The sequence below is a fragment of the Juglans microcarpa x Juglans regia genome, chromosome 5D, assembly GCF_004785595.1.
Source record: "Juglans microcarpa x Juglans regia isolate MS1-56 chromosome 5D, Jm3101_v1.0, whole genome shotgun sequence".
NCBI classification, from domain to species: domain Eukaryota; kingdom Viridiplantae; phylum Streptophyta; class Magnoliopsida; order Fagales; family Juglandaceae; genus Juglans; species Juglans microcarpa x Juglans regia.
This window is the reverse complement of record NC_054602.1, coordinates 15,215,166-15,232,238: the sequence shown is the minus strand read 5'-3', so window position 1 is coordinate 15,232,238 and position 17,073 is coordinate 15,215,166. Positions and strand designations below refer to the sequence as shown.

Genomic DNA, 17,073 nt, shown 5'->3' with positions numbered 1-17,073 from the left:
ACGTCAGTTTATAAATTTACTTTTATAAAATCTTTTGCAACTATAATATTTTTAAAAAAATAAAAACCGTTAAGCCTTTCTCTTTTACATGCCTCGTCTAAGAAAATTAGGCTGGTGATATGGGGGTGAACTCTGTTCAAGATCATATACATTGTAAAGCTTATTGGCTACAAACTAGTGTTCTAACTTCTATCTCATGAGTACATTAATCATTGGATTCTTCAAAATTGAATAACAATTATTTCTATATATTTTACTTGAAATGAACATTAATATATTCATGTTTTACTCTTTTAAATATTAATGTTGTAGACAAAGTGTTGTCAAATGGAGAGGATTATATTCCCTCTATATTGGATTTTAAACAGGTTTTGACAAAGAATTACAAAACTCTATCCACATGATCTGGTTCTTGAAAATTGTAGGATGGTCTCGTAAGTTTAGAGAGCAATTGTAGCTATTCCAAAATATTACTGCATGTTATGATCATAATTTGTTTGGTATATTCTTGTTGCGATACATAGTCTAATTAAGGCCTCGTTTGTTTTTCAGGAAACATCTCATCTTATCTCACCTCATAATTACAACTTTTTCAAATCTTCACACAAAATAAAATAAACAATTCAACTATTTCAAATCCTAAAACAAAAATAATATTAAAAAATATATTCTAATAATATTTTATTCAACTTTTTAACTTTAATCTCAACTCATCTCATCTCATATCTGAAAACAAACGAGCCCTAAGTTGTAATTGATTTGGGTTGAGTCTAGTTTGAAATTGAAACAAAAAGTTAAGTCGGGGTAAGTTCGCTAGACTCATAAAATTAACGCACGGTCAATCGAGATTTATACAGAGAACTTGCATGCTGAATGTCTGCTCAACGCCCACTCAATTGCACATGAGCAAGATATATATGCTATTCATACTTATATTAGCTAGACTTGTGCATGGGACACACGTACGGGTGAGTAAACTTCTACATTAATGATGTCTACGTACTAGACGCTCGAGATACATATTTCATAGTCGAGTGCATGAACGTGTTGAAGTAATTTTTTTACAAACTCTCGAATCTTGTTTTAACATGAAGTAGTTTCTTGATGATCGATCATTTATTATTTATTGATGATCGATCATCGTGTTCTTGGGGTACTATATGTGTGAGTTCGTTGGCGTACGTGGTACGTATACTGCTGGAATTTCAATAGATATCAAACGAGGTTTGTTCATCGTTGATATTGTAATATAGAATAGATTTTAATTAGGTGGTTCTAGCGAAGCACTTGGAGCGGTTTAATTTAAATTATGAAGAATTTTTTAAACGAGTTTTCGTTTCATCGACAAGTTATTATTTACTTTTTTGCTATACTTGATTAATATTTGTTAATTTGTGATGGAATATTAGTGATATCAATTATAAAATTATAAATAATTTTTCTATTCATGAATTGATTTTAAATGTTTATTCATTGTGGAATTTATAAAAGTATATGTTTTTGGAATGGAAAAAAACTTAGTAATTTTAGTTTATGGTTTTATTTAAAAAAAAAAAGGACTCGTTTGCAACTATATATATATATATATATATATATATATATTTACGTGCAGTGTATGTAAAAGTAAAAATTAATTGTGATTAAATTCCTTCTATCTTTTTATATTTATATTTTTAATTTTTTTTAATACATCACGTCATGTAGATGATATAAATGAAGGATCATAATAAAATCTCAGTATGCAATAATAATGTTGTCAACGGGTGTTTGAATTGCTTTCAAACAAGCCAGTTGGAATTCTGACAGATGTGGATGCAATCATTTTTTTGCCCTGTTTGGAGATAAATGCCTATGAATTATGATGGTGTTGTGGAAAATATCAAAACGTGTGGCCTCTACTGGCTGTCTACCAACCCATGCACTCCTATTATTAATCAAACTAAAAGTCATAGCTTTAAGTTTAAGTAGTCAGTCCAATTGTAGACAGAAGACTCCACCACCCTGCATTTAATTTAAACATACTCTCAACTGTTCAGAGCAAATGGGTAATCAAGAAAAGCCATATGACCAACCTGAATGCTGCTTGTTTTTTAATGATGATTGTGGGGGCATGTTGGAATACTGCATAATCTTTGACTCCATCTACATTACATATGCAAAATCACTGATCATCAAGAATATAATCAGATCATTTGGTTCTCTCAATTGATACTTCTTGAAAGTTAAGATATTAGTAATCCCTTAGGGCTAGATCTTTTAATGTACTTCAGTTTTACTTCGGAGTTTCTTTTTACGAGTTCTTCTATTTACAAGTTAGTGTATAGAGCATACCATCCATATCACTTAAATGACAAGATTTTATTTGTAAGATTCAAATTTAAAACTTCTTTTACAAATCAAATCATGTTATATAAGCGTTTTGTTAAGTGTGTTATCTATACTGACTTGTAAATAGAATTTTTCTTTACTTTAATTACAAAGTGATGCATATATATATATATATATATATATATATATATAAGAAGCGTATAGGAATCATCACTCTTGCACTTGATTTATAGAAAACCAAGATAGTATGACGATTTTGTGTAAAAGATGGTCATATGGATATTCTAATAAGAGAAATATTTTAGTCATAAAGAAATTACACAAAAGTAAATTTACAAACTGACATGATTTGTTGTGGTATGTTATATTGTAAAGTTACTTTTAGTATAAAATAAATCTAATGCATCATGTAAAGTCACATCAATTTATAAATTTATTTTTATATAATCCACAAATTCTCTTCTAATAATATTGTTTTAAACATCATATGAGCCAATTATCCTCGCAAGACCTTTGAGATTTCCTCCTAAACCCAACCCAAGATTTGGGTTTGGGCTCAATACAGAATCCATAACACTAATAGCGTCCTCTAATGCATGGATCGAGCCACAGCACTAGTCCAAGCAAGTCATAGGAATTTTTTTTTTTTTTTTTGAAAGAGCAAGTCATAGGAATTTATTTTTATTTTTATTTTTCAAATAAGCATTTCATCGGTTAAAAAGGAGTAAGATAAGTTAGGAGGGGTGTAAATCCTCAATAAATATCCTATTCCAATTACTATAGTGCACGGCAATATAAAAATAAAAAGGGATTATTTAATTAATAAATGGATCTCCACTCATTCCTACTATTTGTTACTGTTTAATTAGCATAATTATTTATTATTGAATAATGATAGATATATTCGTAAAGTGCACAAGTGCTGCACAATCCTTTTAAAAAAGAGTGAAATGTATTATTAAAAAATTAGTTTTTCATGTGGATCCTTCATATTTGCTCATTTTTTTCAAAGATATTACATATCGCTTGTGCACTTTACAACTGCAAATATCATTTATCTTAATTATCACGTGAGATCATGGTAAATTGTGCACCGTATTTCATTACTCTATGTTATAAGGTAAGAGTTTGAATAAACCGCTTGTGTAGTGTCCAAAAGGTTAATCAGAATAAACAACCTCTATAATTCTTCTCAAATAAGAAAATATATACCCAGAGCATTAGTATTGGATTGGCCATCCTACTTCATATTTTGACTAATATATAGTTTTTTTTACTTTTAGCTAATCATTCAAAACTTAAAGTCTACATTGGATTAGTCATCACACTCTCTATAATAAAAAAATATTATTATTATTATTTTTATATTTTTTAATTAATTTTTATTTTTTAATTACTTGTTTATTTTATTTTCATAATTTCAACAATCACAATCACATTCATTTTCATTTTCACAATCCAACAATCTATAATATAATAATCTCATATGTATATAGATGGTAAAATTTCATATATAAATAAAAATATCATATTTATCATATAATAATCTCAAAAAATATTTTTAGACTTGCTATAGTTCTTTTTATATTTGAAAAGAAGAATAAATTTACTGTAACTTATATTTTAGATAAAAATAATTTAATTAATTCAATATGAAGCAAATATGAATTATATTCACTAAATTTATTAATAAAAAAATATTTGACTAATCCAATATCAATACTCAGTGCCACCTTGGTTAAGGGAAAATTGAACCCCAGCCGTACGTCAACTGGCACATATTGCAAGATATTTACCTTCACCTTATTTTATTTTATTGAAAAATTATTATTTTATTTTATTCTATTGTGTTGGATTTGAAAATCAAAGATTGTCATGAATTTCCATGCTTGGTTTGTAAAACTTTTTTGAGATTATTTTAAAAAAAAATTATTTTCAAATCCAGGCTTATTTTAAACACAAAAGCAATATTTCATCTAAAAAAATTATCTATTTATTAGTCTTTTAGTGAAATAAAATAGAAAAAGATAAATTAAATTAAAATGTACCTGCCTTTTTTACTTAAATGGTTTTAAACATTTTAAGAAAAATTGATTGAAACATAAAAAGATTCTTAAAAATATGAATTGACAGGGATGAAGATTGAGCGACAAGACAAATAGGCTACTTTTTTCCTAAGGCAGACAGACACCTTTGCTGTCTTTATCCTTACTACTCCTGTTTGTGATTCCATTGGTTTGGTGGTCCGCTTTAGCATGATTTCCCAACTCTCTCTTCATCCAATGGATAATATAAATAAAAGGAATAAAATACACATAGAAATCATGCATCACCATTAGCAATAAAAATGAGATTGTGAGAGGGATTGGTATTGGATATTGGTTTATATATATATATATATATATATATATATATATATATTAAAAAAATTGTTTGTTTTGAACTAACTATTTTCCATTGAAATTTAGTTTAGAAAAATTTTATTTATTATTTTATACACTACATATCAACATGTAATTTGTTATTTTTGTCATTCTATTTAAACACATGTAAATATGTATGTTTAAAGAGAATAACAAAAATGATAACTCACATATTGATATATGGTGTGAGGATAATAAGTAACATTTGTCAAAATAAATTCATTTTTAATGAAATAATGTTAATGTATTAGTTGATTGTAATGTAAGTTATAAAATAATTATAAAAAGATTGTAAGTATATCATTATCCAAACTTACAGTTTGATAATTTTAATTTGAGTGGCATTGAGTCTTAATAATTTCATCACTCTTACCATCAGGGAAGGAATTCCACCATACATTGATGTCAAATACATTTCATGCATTTTTAGCAAGTTTATGAACTGTTACATTACCAATCCTATTAACATGTTGAATACTGTAGTTTTGAAATCTGCTCATCAGTTCCTTTATATCCTTAATAAATCAAAGAACTCGACTCACCTTTCTCTTAGATCTCATTAACAAATATCAGGAAAATTTTTATAATTTTTATTTAACTTTTTTTCTTTCATTTTTTAAAATTCTATAAAACATATTAATTCAAATTATTTTTTTATTATTTAATATTTAAATACTATTTTACTATTATTTACAAATTCATCGTCTCTACATTGAAATGGGACTAAGACTCATTAGCCAAAATTAGTTATCAAAAAAATAAAAAATAAAAACTCATTAGCCAAAATTAAAAAGAAAAATAAATAAATCCCCTAAAATATCAGTACATTGGTTAATCTCATTTTCAGATATACCCCTAACTAACTCTCCATATTTACACACTAGACCTTTCCTATATAATTCCACCCACACTCTCTTACCTCCACCTTTCTGTTCCAGCTCCATACAATTCCCAAACCCATCTCGCGGATCGCTCCCAAACTTTCCCGAGAAAAAGCAGAAAGAAAATCGACCACAATGAGAGAAATCCTGCACATCCAGGGTGGTCAGTGCGGCAACCAGATTGGGGCCAAGTTCTGGGAGGTTATCTGCGACGAGCACGGCATCGACCACACTGGCAGGTACAGCGGCGACTCGGAGCTCCAGCTCGAGCGCATCAACGTCTATTACAACGAGGCAAGCGGCGGACGCTACGTCCCGCGTGCCGTGCTCATGGATCTGGAACCGGGGACCATGGATTCTGTCCGATCCGGTCCGTTCGGCCAGATCTTTAGGCCCGATAATTTCGTCTTCGGGCAGTCCGGAGCCGGCAACAACTGGGCCAAGGGCCACTACACTGAGGGCGCTGAGCTCATCGACTCCGTCCTCGATGTTGTCAGGAAGGAGGCCGAAAACTGCGATTGCCTGCAGGGTAATACGTTTTACGCAGCATTTTTTTTTTTTTTTTTTTAAGCTTCGCATTAGTTTTTCTTTCTGGGTTAGGTTTGGGAACAAAATATTTTAGTAAAAACTCAATTTCCCCACTCAAAAATTTCACCTTTAATGTAAATTATCATTCATTAATTTCGTTGGTTCTGATCACATTTTATTTAGCTTTCTAGCTCTTTTTGTTGTTTCTGATTATATTTTTATGGATTCTGGATTTGAGGAAATTTGGATCATTTTCTGATCTCCCATTTGTACTTATTTATTTGGTCATCAAATTTTCTCTCTTTTGCTAGTCAAAGAATCTGATGGTTCTCAAATTGTGGTAAATTCAGCTCCTAATGGTTCTGTTGTCTACCTCATTTTTTCATTGCAGTATATTGATAGTGTTAAAAGTCCATGTTGAATGTCTTCGTTGGTTGAATTGTGGTGTTTTCTCATGGTAGTTTCTCATTGCAGTAAATTGGTAGTTCTAGCATAGATGATCACGAATATAATCTTTGCATGATTCGCTTTCTTAATCCTGTGAGCTGTTCTTGGTTGAATTAATAAGGTTTGTAGATGTAGGGTAAGCGGATTATATTTTCCTAGAAACTACCATTTGCAATTATATATGTAGACTGAATATTTTTACTTTGATTGCATTAGACCTAATGGTAGGTTTGAATTGCTTGAATTGTAATGTTTGATCAGATGATACAGTCCGTATGAAAGATGCTAAAAAATCCATCTTTTGCTAAAATATTGAAGTATCTCGCAGTATATGTTTTTATCGGGAAGTAGCTCAATTATAATTCATGAAGCCTAGTTTTGCATGAAACTGAGTGTAACTCTTGTAATCGTGTGATGGCAATTTTTTATTTTGTTTTGTAATGTAATGTGTTCTAACCCCCTTGTTTTGGCAAATAATATATTTTTTCTTGCACAGCAAAGTTGTGCTTTAGTTTTTGCTTCTATGCTTTGAGATTTATGTTTACGGTGCTTAACAAAGTTGCACTTATTGTCCTCTATGCTGCAGTACTGCAGTACATATGGAAAATCTTTTTTTTTTTGTTTTAATTGGCACCAGGTGTCCGGGACAAGGTCCTATCCGTAGTACATAAGGAAAATCTATTGCTAGAAAATATAACTTTTGGAAATATTGTTGTCAGATATCCTGACTTGAATTTTATTCTGTCATGACCCATGTGGTGATTGTACTTGGTATTCCTTTTACGGCCCATTTGAAATCTCTCTCTCTCTCTCTCTCTCTGAGCTTATTAATGGCTTAGAATTGTGCTAACTCCATATTTTTTTGAGCAGGATTTCAAGTTTGTCATTCTTTGGGTGGAGGAACGGGCTCTGGCATGGGAACCCTTCTTATTTCTAAGATTAGGGAGGAGTATCCAGATCGCATGATGCTTACATTTTCCGTCTTTCCTTCACCTAAGGTGTCTGACACAGTTGTTGAACCATACAATGCGACCCTTTCTGTGCATCAACTTGTTGAGAATGCTGATGAATGCATGGTTCTGGACAATGAGGCCCTATACGACATTTGCTTCCGTACTCTGAAGCTTGCTACCCCTACTTGTAAGTTCAAAGTTCATATCTCTAGTTCTTGACACTCATTGCGTACTTACATTGAAAATGTGTCCTTATCGTGAATATTGTTTACCATGTTATTACTGCAAGCGTTATGCATTTATTCTAAAGAATCCATGAGATGGATATGATTTGATAGCATGGCCTACCCTTCCAATATATTAATATAGATTTGATAACATTGCCTACCCTTCCAATATATAGATAGGTCCTAGTGTGTCTCAATAATCATTGGTAATGAGTCACTAAGTAGTGGTGGTTATCTGAAAGTAGAAGTAGGTTGCTTTTATCACTAATGGTTGATCTTTTATAATCAGTTGGTCCCTAATCTCTCTCCTACCTAATTAACTACCTACCTGTTGCTTCTTTATTTCTTTCTTTTTTCTTAATCAAGTGAACAGTTGATGAAGACCTCGTCTTCTCTTTTCTTATGTTTTTTTTTTTTTCCCCAAAACTAGATAACTTTTTTCATTGTGTACGTATATTATATATATATATATATATATATTATGGGAAGATCATAGCTGACCCTTGACCTTTATTTTTGAATGATAGTTGGTGATCTCAATCATCTCATCTCTGCTACCATGAGTGGGGTCACATGTTGTCTTCGGTTCCCTGGACAGCTGAACTCAGACCTTCGGAAGCTTGCAGTCAATCTCATCCCATTTCCTCGTCTTCATTTCTTTATGGTTGGATTTGCACCCTTAACATCAAGAGGATCGCAGCAGTATCGTGCCTTGACTGTGCCAGAATTGACCCAGCAAATGTGGGATGCTAAAAACATGATGTGTGCAGCTGACCCACGGCATGGTCGTTATCTAACTGCTTCTGCCATGTTCCGTGGTAAGATGAGTACCAAGGAAGTTGACGAACAGATGATCAATGTACAGAACAAGAACTCCTCCTACTTTGTTGAGTGGATACCCAACAATGTCAAGTCTAGTGTATGTGACATCCCACCCAAGGGTCTGAAGATGGCATCTACTTTCATTGGGAATTCAACTTCGATTCAGGAGATGTTTCGGAGGGTTAGTGAGCAGTTTACTGCAATGTTCAGGCGCAAGGCTTTCTTGCACTGGTACACCGGTGAAGGAATGGATGAGATGGAGTTCACCGAGGCTGAGAGTAACATGAACGATCTGGTGGCTGAGTATCAGCAATACCAGGATGCAACTGCTGACGAGGAGGAGTACGAGGAGGAAGAAGAGGAGATTGCAGCTTGATCTGTGTTTGTAGGTTTCAGTCAGTTTGCGTGAGAATTTTTTTCCCTGTTCTGGGCCAGTTTGCGTGAGATTGTTATGTTGTGATGATGTTTCCATTCTTGGGCAGGCCAGTCAAGTTAGATTGACATGTGAATTATGTATGGATGTCTGCAGTGGCAGAGTCTAAACACTTCCTTGAAGTACCGAACTAGTCTTATAATAATTAAATATGATTATATATATATATATATATATATATTCACGATGTATATAATGTTATGGAGTTTAACTTTTATCTAGCTCGGGTGAAAAACAATGGCTTTATTTCCAACATGAACCTAAGATTTTTTAAAAGAATAATTTCAATTTGGATGTGCAAATCAGATCCTGATTCAAAAAAAGACGTACATATGATCCCCACCTTTGGATTCCCTCTTTCCTCTTCATTTTATGCTCTTTCCTTTTTGTCTTGTTTTCTCTCTCAGCTACTTGCTTGCTGCTGTGCCATAATATTGCCCTTCACCGGCCCCTGGACACGCTGCCAAGTGCCCAGCCATTCTCCGGTCGCAACACCCACAATTTAACGTTCATATTTTTCATGTCTCTCTTTTATGTCCCTTTCATGTTGTTTGTTTTTTTAATTTTTCTTTTATGAGGGTGTGATCTTGTTTTAATTCAAGATCATCTCCTCCTTAGATCTTTGTTATAATCTAGATCTGACTTTGATATTCCCAGCTTTTCTTTGGTGAAAAAAGAAGAAGAAGAAGAAGAAGACAAACAGGTTGGTTGAGAAATGCCAAGCAAGAATATTAGAGTGTACGACTCCAAGAGATTGTTGAAGCATCACTTTAAGAGACTGTCTGATGGTGAAACTACCCATTTAAATCGTCACAGGTGAGTGCGTTTCAGAATTACCCCAATTGAATTATATGAAAATCATAGCCAAATGATGTTTCAGAAAATTTCTATCTTGGCTGCTCTTCTGTGAGTTTTTTTATTTATTTAATCAGGAATATACATATTTTTCATCAATTCCTTACGTTTTGAAATTGAGATTATTTTTTATTTTTTATTTTATTTTGATATTCATGCCTCCCATCACTCAAGCAATTGAGAGAGAGGAGAGAGCAGTTGGTGAGAAGAAACAGAAAAATTGATTGTGGATATTCATCGTTTTTCTCCTTTTAGTGAAAAGTTGGTGCAAGGATACTTTTTTTGAAAGAGAGTTATAGCACTATATAAACTTTCTTCAGTTCTTTTTTTTTTTTTTTTTTTTTTTTTTTTTGATACATTTGGGGAGGTGGGTTTTGAACCCAAAATCTCTATTTTGGAAGCCAGGGTTTATACTTTATACCAGTCAGGCCACATGCCTTTGGCAGCAACTTTCTTTAGTTCATAACATATCACTAAATAATAATAATAATAATAATAAAGAATCATACATATTTATGATCTCTCCCCTTCTTCAAACATTTAAAATTTGTTCAATGAAAAAATCTATTTGTAATTCTTATTTTTTATATTACCAATACATTATTGATGTGGAAGTTTACTGTGCTAAAAATGATGAATAATTCTAAATATAAGTCACATACCCAGCACACCACTTATGCACATGATTTTCCTTTTTTTTACCTTCCTATTTAAATACACATTTCATTCTCCCGTCTTTGTTTCCCTTTTCGATCTCTCTGCTCTTCTTCCCCTTTCCCCATCCCCCTTCTCCTTCTCCCTCATTTCTCATTTCCTTTTTTTCCTCCTATCTCCTTCTCCTCCTTCACTTTTCTCCTTCATGTCACTGTCATTAATCTCATTATCATTCACATCCCGACGGGAAGAGAAGTTAGGGTGGGCAGCAAATACAAATATTTTGGCTCCTTAACTTAAGCATTTGGTGAGCAAGACCTGAAGAGGGTTTCATTTTTACTTCCATTTTCTCCTACATTGTTCCTTCTGAGTTTCGGAATTCAATATTTAATCTATTTCGATTTTTTGTGGATTAATTCCTCTTTGTTTTAGTGTATTAAAATTGCTCTTTGTTTTAGTGTATTATGTGTATAATCGACAACAAAATGATGAAAATGTTATGCACCCGAGCAGTGCCGTGTGTTTTCATTTATATAGATAAGTGGTACAACATTACATAGTGTGAATCAAAGCTGTATAAATATGGAAAGAAATAAAGCTATATAAAGTATGGTCAATATATACTGCATAATATTCTCTTATGATCACGGATCAAGGTTTCCATAATCAACCAAGCCATCCCTTAGAATCAGCCTTGTTTGTAATATCCAATATGCGTTGATTACCTTTTTTCACAATTTCCTTAATACGCCCCTACAAACTCAACCGGGGGGGCCAAGGGGGAGGGGGGGTGTGTGGCGACAAGCAAGCTGGTCTTTGTTGGATAGGAATCGAACCTCCATTGATTTTTGATTGACATTTTCCCTAACAAAGTGGTAGTCAATTTTGACATGTTTAGTCCGAGCATGGAAGACTGGGTTGGCAGCGAGGTAAGTAGCATCAACTTGTAACACCAAAGTAATGGGCGACAAGGAAGATAAATACCAAGTTCACGAAACAGTGATTGAAGCCACAGGGACTCGACAGTGGCATGAGCTACAACACAATACTCGACCTCTGTACTAGAGCGAGCAACCGTAGGTTGCTTCTTAGAGCTCCAGGAAATGGGGTTGGGGCCAAAGTAAATACAATACCCAGAGGTAGACTTTCTGTCATCGGGGCACCTTGCCCAGTCAGTGTCTGAGTAGATTGAGAGTTGAGTGGAGGAGGTGGGGTGAATAATGAGCCTGAAATCAATGGAGAACTTTAGGTACCTTAAGATGCGTATAACTGCAGTCCAATAATCATCAGTGGGTTTGTGCATGAACTAGCAAACCTTATTGACAACAAAAAAAATATCTGGTCGGGTCAAACACAGGTATTGTACGGCCCCAACTTTGCTGTGTTAGAGAGGAAGATCTTCGAAAGGAGCACCAATAAATAGAGATAGCTTCTGTGACCAAGACATAGGAGAAGATACTGGTTTTGCTTCAAGCATGCCAGTACTTTGAAGGATAGTCATTATATATATTGCTGCTGTGATAAGAACAGACCAATGTTGTCACGATGTGCCTCGACTCCCAAAAAGTAACTTAAATCTCCAAGATCCTTTATTGCAAACTCTCAGCTAAGGGCTGTAATGAGTTGAAAGATGGCAGTAGAGTTGGAGCCGGTGATGAGGATGTTGTCCATGTAAACCAAAACGAACAAGGTGATGGAGTCATGAATAGGGATGACAAAGATGTGTCTGAACTGGAGTTGACAAAGCTGAGGGAGAGAAGATGTTCACTAAGTCTGCAATACCAAGCTCGTGGTGCTTGTTTCAAGCCACATAGAGCTTTGTACAGTTTGCAGACATGAGTAGGAAAGTTGGGATGAATATATCTCACGGGTTGACTCATATAGACATCTTCAGATATAAACCTGTGAAGAAATGCATTCTGGATGTCAATTTGGTGAATAGGCCATTGATTGCAAACAGCAATATTGAGAACCAGCCGCACAGTAATTGGCTTGACAACGGGTGAGAATGTATCATCAAAGTCGATGCCCAACTACTGGTGGTACCCTTTAGCAACGAGCTGAGCCTTGCGTTGGTCAAGGGGTCCCATCCGATTTTTTCTTTAACTTATAAATCCACATGTGGCCAAGAACATTCATACCTGGTTTGGCGGGCACCAAAGACTAGGTTTCATTCTTCATTAAAGCTAAAAACTAAGCATCCATGGCATGGCACCATTTTGTATGTTTGTGAGCCTTAGTAAGCAGGTAGGAGAGTCAGGGACGGAGCTTATGGTGAGAAGTGCTCATGGTAAGGGGTACCGCACAGACCCATCGGTGAATTGCAGTGGTTTGGTGATGTTATTTTATGAGCAAGTTCTCAACGGGTAAGGACAATCCGTGGGAACATCTGGAATAGCAGCAAGAGCAGAGGGTGTTTCGGATGGGTTTTCATGGCTGGATGAGTCATTGGAGGTCTCAGGAGGAGAGAGATCGTGGGCAATGGGACTCGAACTAGTTTCAGTGGGATGGGACGTTGAGGAAGAAGGAGGCTTACGTGAATGTGTAAGAGAAGGAGACTGAGTTGACGTGCTAAGGATGGGGGGCTTAAAAACGACGATGTTGTATAGAGGTAAAGGAAATGGCAAAAGAATCACAACAGGTGGGTCTGTGTAGGTTTGAGACGTAGAGAAACGATTGGTTTTAAAGGGAAAGTGAGCTTCATCAAAAACAACGTGATGAGATAAGAAGATCTTGCCCGTTGAAGGATCCAAGCACTTAAAGCCACGATGCATGTTACTGTAGCCTAGAAAAATGCATAGCTTGTAGCCCAGAAAAATGCATAGTTTGGACCGAAAGTCAAGTTTATCAGAATTGAAAGGACATAAATAAGGGAAGCATGCACACCCAAAGACTTGTAAATGAGACAAATCAGGCGGTTTACCATAGAGTTTCTCAAAAGGTGACATATTAAGGGGTGCAGTTGGTAATCAATTAATGAGATATGAAGCCATCAAAAAAGCATCATCCCAAAAATCATGTGATATGGAGCTATGAGAGAGAAGGGAGAGACTGGTTTTGACAATATGTCGATGTTTTCTTTCAACAGATCCATTTTGTTGTGATGTGAGTGGGTAAGTCACACGATGTTAAATACCAATGTTTCCAAATAATTTGTAGAGCGAGTGGTATCCTCCTCTCCAATCAGTTTGAACGGATTTGATCTTGCAATTGAAAGTACGTTCAACAAGTTTTTTAAATGAACAAAAAACTTGATAGACATCTGATTTGTTGGGGATAGGAAAAATCCAAGTGTACTTACTAAAGTGATCCACAAACGAAACGTAAAGTTTATTCCCATCTGTAAACATAATAGGGGAGGGTCCCCAAACATCCGAAAAAATAAGTTCAAGAGGATGGGGAGAAGAAAGTTTGCAAAAACCAATATTATGTGTTGTCAAACCTGCCCCATCACCAACTTGAATGTGCTCGCTTCCATTATAAGGCTCGGAATGGAGATTTAAGTTGTGAAAATCATGAGTCAGATGGTTGGTAGACCCTGTATCAAGGTAACAATTGACATCGACAGTGGATTGCTTGCTAGTTAAATATGCTGCCATGTTTGGTGAATTGCCTTGGCAGGCTTGGTTGAAGCGGTGGTAACATTGTATCATTGTGTGACCATGTTTCCCACACACTTGACAAAGAGGGCTTGAGAATGAAGAACCAAAAGAAGATCGAGATAAGGAGTTAGGTCCCCCCCCCCCCTCCCCACCCCTGACTTCTACCATGCCCACGATCCCTGGAAGAGCCATTGGAGGGAGCATAAGTTTGTTGTGAGCCACGACGTTAATAAGACTCCTCAATTTCTGGAACCTTCATTACGTATAGCCATGTTTGTGAAACCAATAGAAGTTTCAAAAGCATAAAGGTGTTGCTCAAAGCGAAGTTCAAAGTTGAGTAGATAACTGAAGAGATCTTCTATGGACATAGCATTAGGTCGAGTGGTGATACCATATAATCGACAACAAAATGATGAAAAATTTATGCGCTCGAGCAGTGCCGTGTGTTTCCATTTCTATAGACGAGCCTATAACCCGCGTAATGCGCGGACAGTTATTTATGCTGGATTTTATAGATATATATTTAAATATTCGTCTATTGTACTATATTTGCTTCGTTCACCATCAATACACATATTCTTGATGCACTTCCTATATCATCCACTATCATTCATCTTCTACGTCGCACAACTATGTCATCACTTATACTGTCACTACTTTGTTCACCATCATGACACATTCTTCCTCCACTTCTTATATAATTTATAATCATTCGTCTTTGACGATGTGCTAGTCTAGCATTTTTCTTTTTTAATTTTACTGAAGAATAGAAATAGTCACAAACTTAAAACTATTAAAACTATCACAAAATATTAACTTTCATCCTGATCTAACTGGATATATTTTTCTGAATTAAATGCATGGGACTTTATTGGTTTTTTTTTTTACATGTGAGCCTCCATAACCCACATGCTTGACAAATAGAAAAGAATGAAAATTGAGACGGTGGCCAAGCGACTTGAAATCATGACATGTATTTTAAAAAAAAAAAAAAAATTCATGGGATGGAAAAACAAAATCGCACTAACTTTTCATTAAATGTCTTCACTTACACTACACATTTCAACCGAGCATAGTAGAGTCCTTGCTGGTAATTATAATAAAATGGTAATACATTGATACATTACATATTCATCAAATAAACTATTGTCAGGAAATTACTAACAAACATAAAATTAAAAAAATACATAGTTTTAATAAAAAAATATATATATATATATCATATGCCTTCACTAATCTGCTAATCACGGCTCCATTCCTCAAAATCATTCCAACCCTCAAAATTATCCCAACTAATCCAATTCTTGTCAATTGCCCTGTTCAATGCAATTTCATATTTGTATTGACCTTGTAATGAAGGTGAATAGCTTGGAATAGTTGGAATATAAAGTTCTGGATCATTAAAAGGGTCTTGATATATTGGATTTGATTGGCGGCCTTCAGACTTTATATTGAGCATGGAAAAATCATCTTGTGTATTGCTCATTAACCTGGATTGGTAGATTGGACCAAGGTCAACCACTGCTTTTCTTTTTGGAGTTGGACTATCATCAATGGGTATGTCAAAATCAAAACACTGGATAGGTGGTATAACATGCATTCTTGCTTTGGTCTTGATGCACGAATTAAATCGTGTAGAGTGAGGTACGGTACCATATTGAGGATTCCTTGATTCATTTACTGCAACATCATTCATTATAAAACCATGCTTTCGTAAATCAATATTTGATACGCAATCATCCCATTTATGTGCATTGGATTCCCATGATAATGTAAATGCAGTACCACTTCGATGGTTATTTAAAGGCATTAGAAAAACAGAACGTCGTTTAGTGTCACACACATCATAGTCAACATCATGTTGTGTAGATGCCACCATTTTGACCACATTTTTTTGTATGACCAACTTCTTTGATAATTGGTAAAGGGGTATTTTGGTTGTCTATGTCATTACTGCTTTCATCCGAATTTCCCTCTGAGATTGCATAACATGAACAATTTTGTCTCTTAAGAATACTTTCTTCGGTATCTTTCTGTTCAAAAATCTTTATCAGACTTTTCACATTTCCAGTATAGTGGATTCCACCCACAGTAGCTTTCAGTGGTTTATCATTTGGATGTTGAAGGGATCGGTGATAATTGTGCAATGCAACTGTTGTTGATAAACTCAGAATCTGTCTCTTTAAAGTTTTCCCAATGTCTTCTAGATTGGATTTATTTTTTCGCTTTCCCATATCTTGAGAAGAATACATATACTGGATATATCTTAAAATTCAAATGCATATCTAAAAAACACAGTGTATAAATAGAAGATGTGACAATTAGTTTAACTTAATATATGCAAATTATTCAACTTAGAAATAAATACATGATGTCAATGATCACCATGTAACGTATTCTACCCATCTCTCAAATCGGAAGCATCAAGAGTAGCGAATAAAACTATGAACTATTAACCTAAAATGGATAGCTATAAGAGCTTTCCAAAGTCCGAGATTTGTAATCCCACACTAATTCACGAAGAACCCAACTTAGCTCGAGATCCCAAAAAATAAATATTTAAACACGATCTTTATGTCACTAAAGTTGTAAAAAAAACGTGTCACTAACTAAATATATCGTAGAAAATAATTTAAAAATATTTTAGAACTGATAATAATATTATTTAAATATTCTTAATATATCTTATTTTCGAGTTATAACTTAGTGAGTAGTTATATTTTATCTAAATCTATTAAAATAAGTAGCAGAATGTATAAATCAAATCATTTACAATTTACTACAATAATCCAAACTAAAACAAATTCAGGTGAAATCAAGCCCAAATCGTGTATGCAATCACTTTTTTGTCATGATTTTGAATTCAAGAGCAACAAATACTAAGGTCTTCAAAAAAAATAAAGTATTCACTTTTGAAAAA

General features: G+C 34.2%; 1 protein-coding gene across 1 annotated transcript; it reads left to right on the top strand.

Moving 5' to 3' along the window:
• The first annotated feature begins 5,638 nt into the window (after positions 1-5,638).
• Positions 5,639-9,208, top strand: LOC121264550 (tubulin beta chain). The gene is made up of 3 exons (XM_041167790.1): positions 5,639-6,161; positions 7,478-7,747; positions 8,315-9,208. Exons 1-3 carry the CDS (start codon positions 5,768-5,770, stop codon positions 8,983-8,985), a joined length of 1,335 nt encoding a protein of 444 aa, XP_041023724.1. The 5' UTR covers positions 5,639-5,767; the 3' UTR covers positions 8,986-9,208.
• The last annotated feature ends 7,865 nt before the right edge of the window (positions 9,209-17,073 follow it).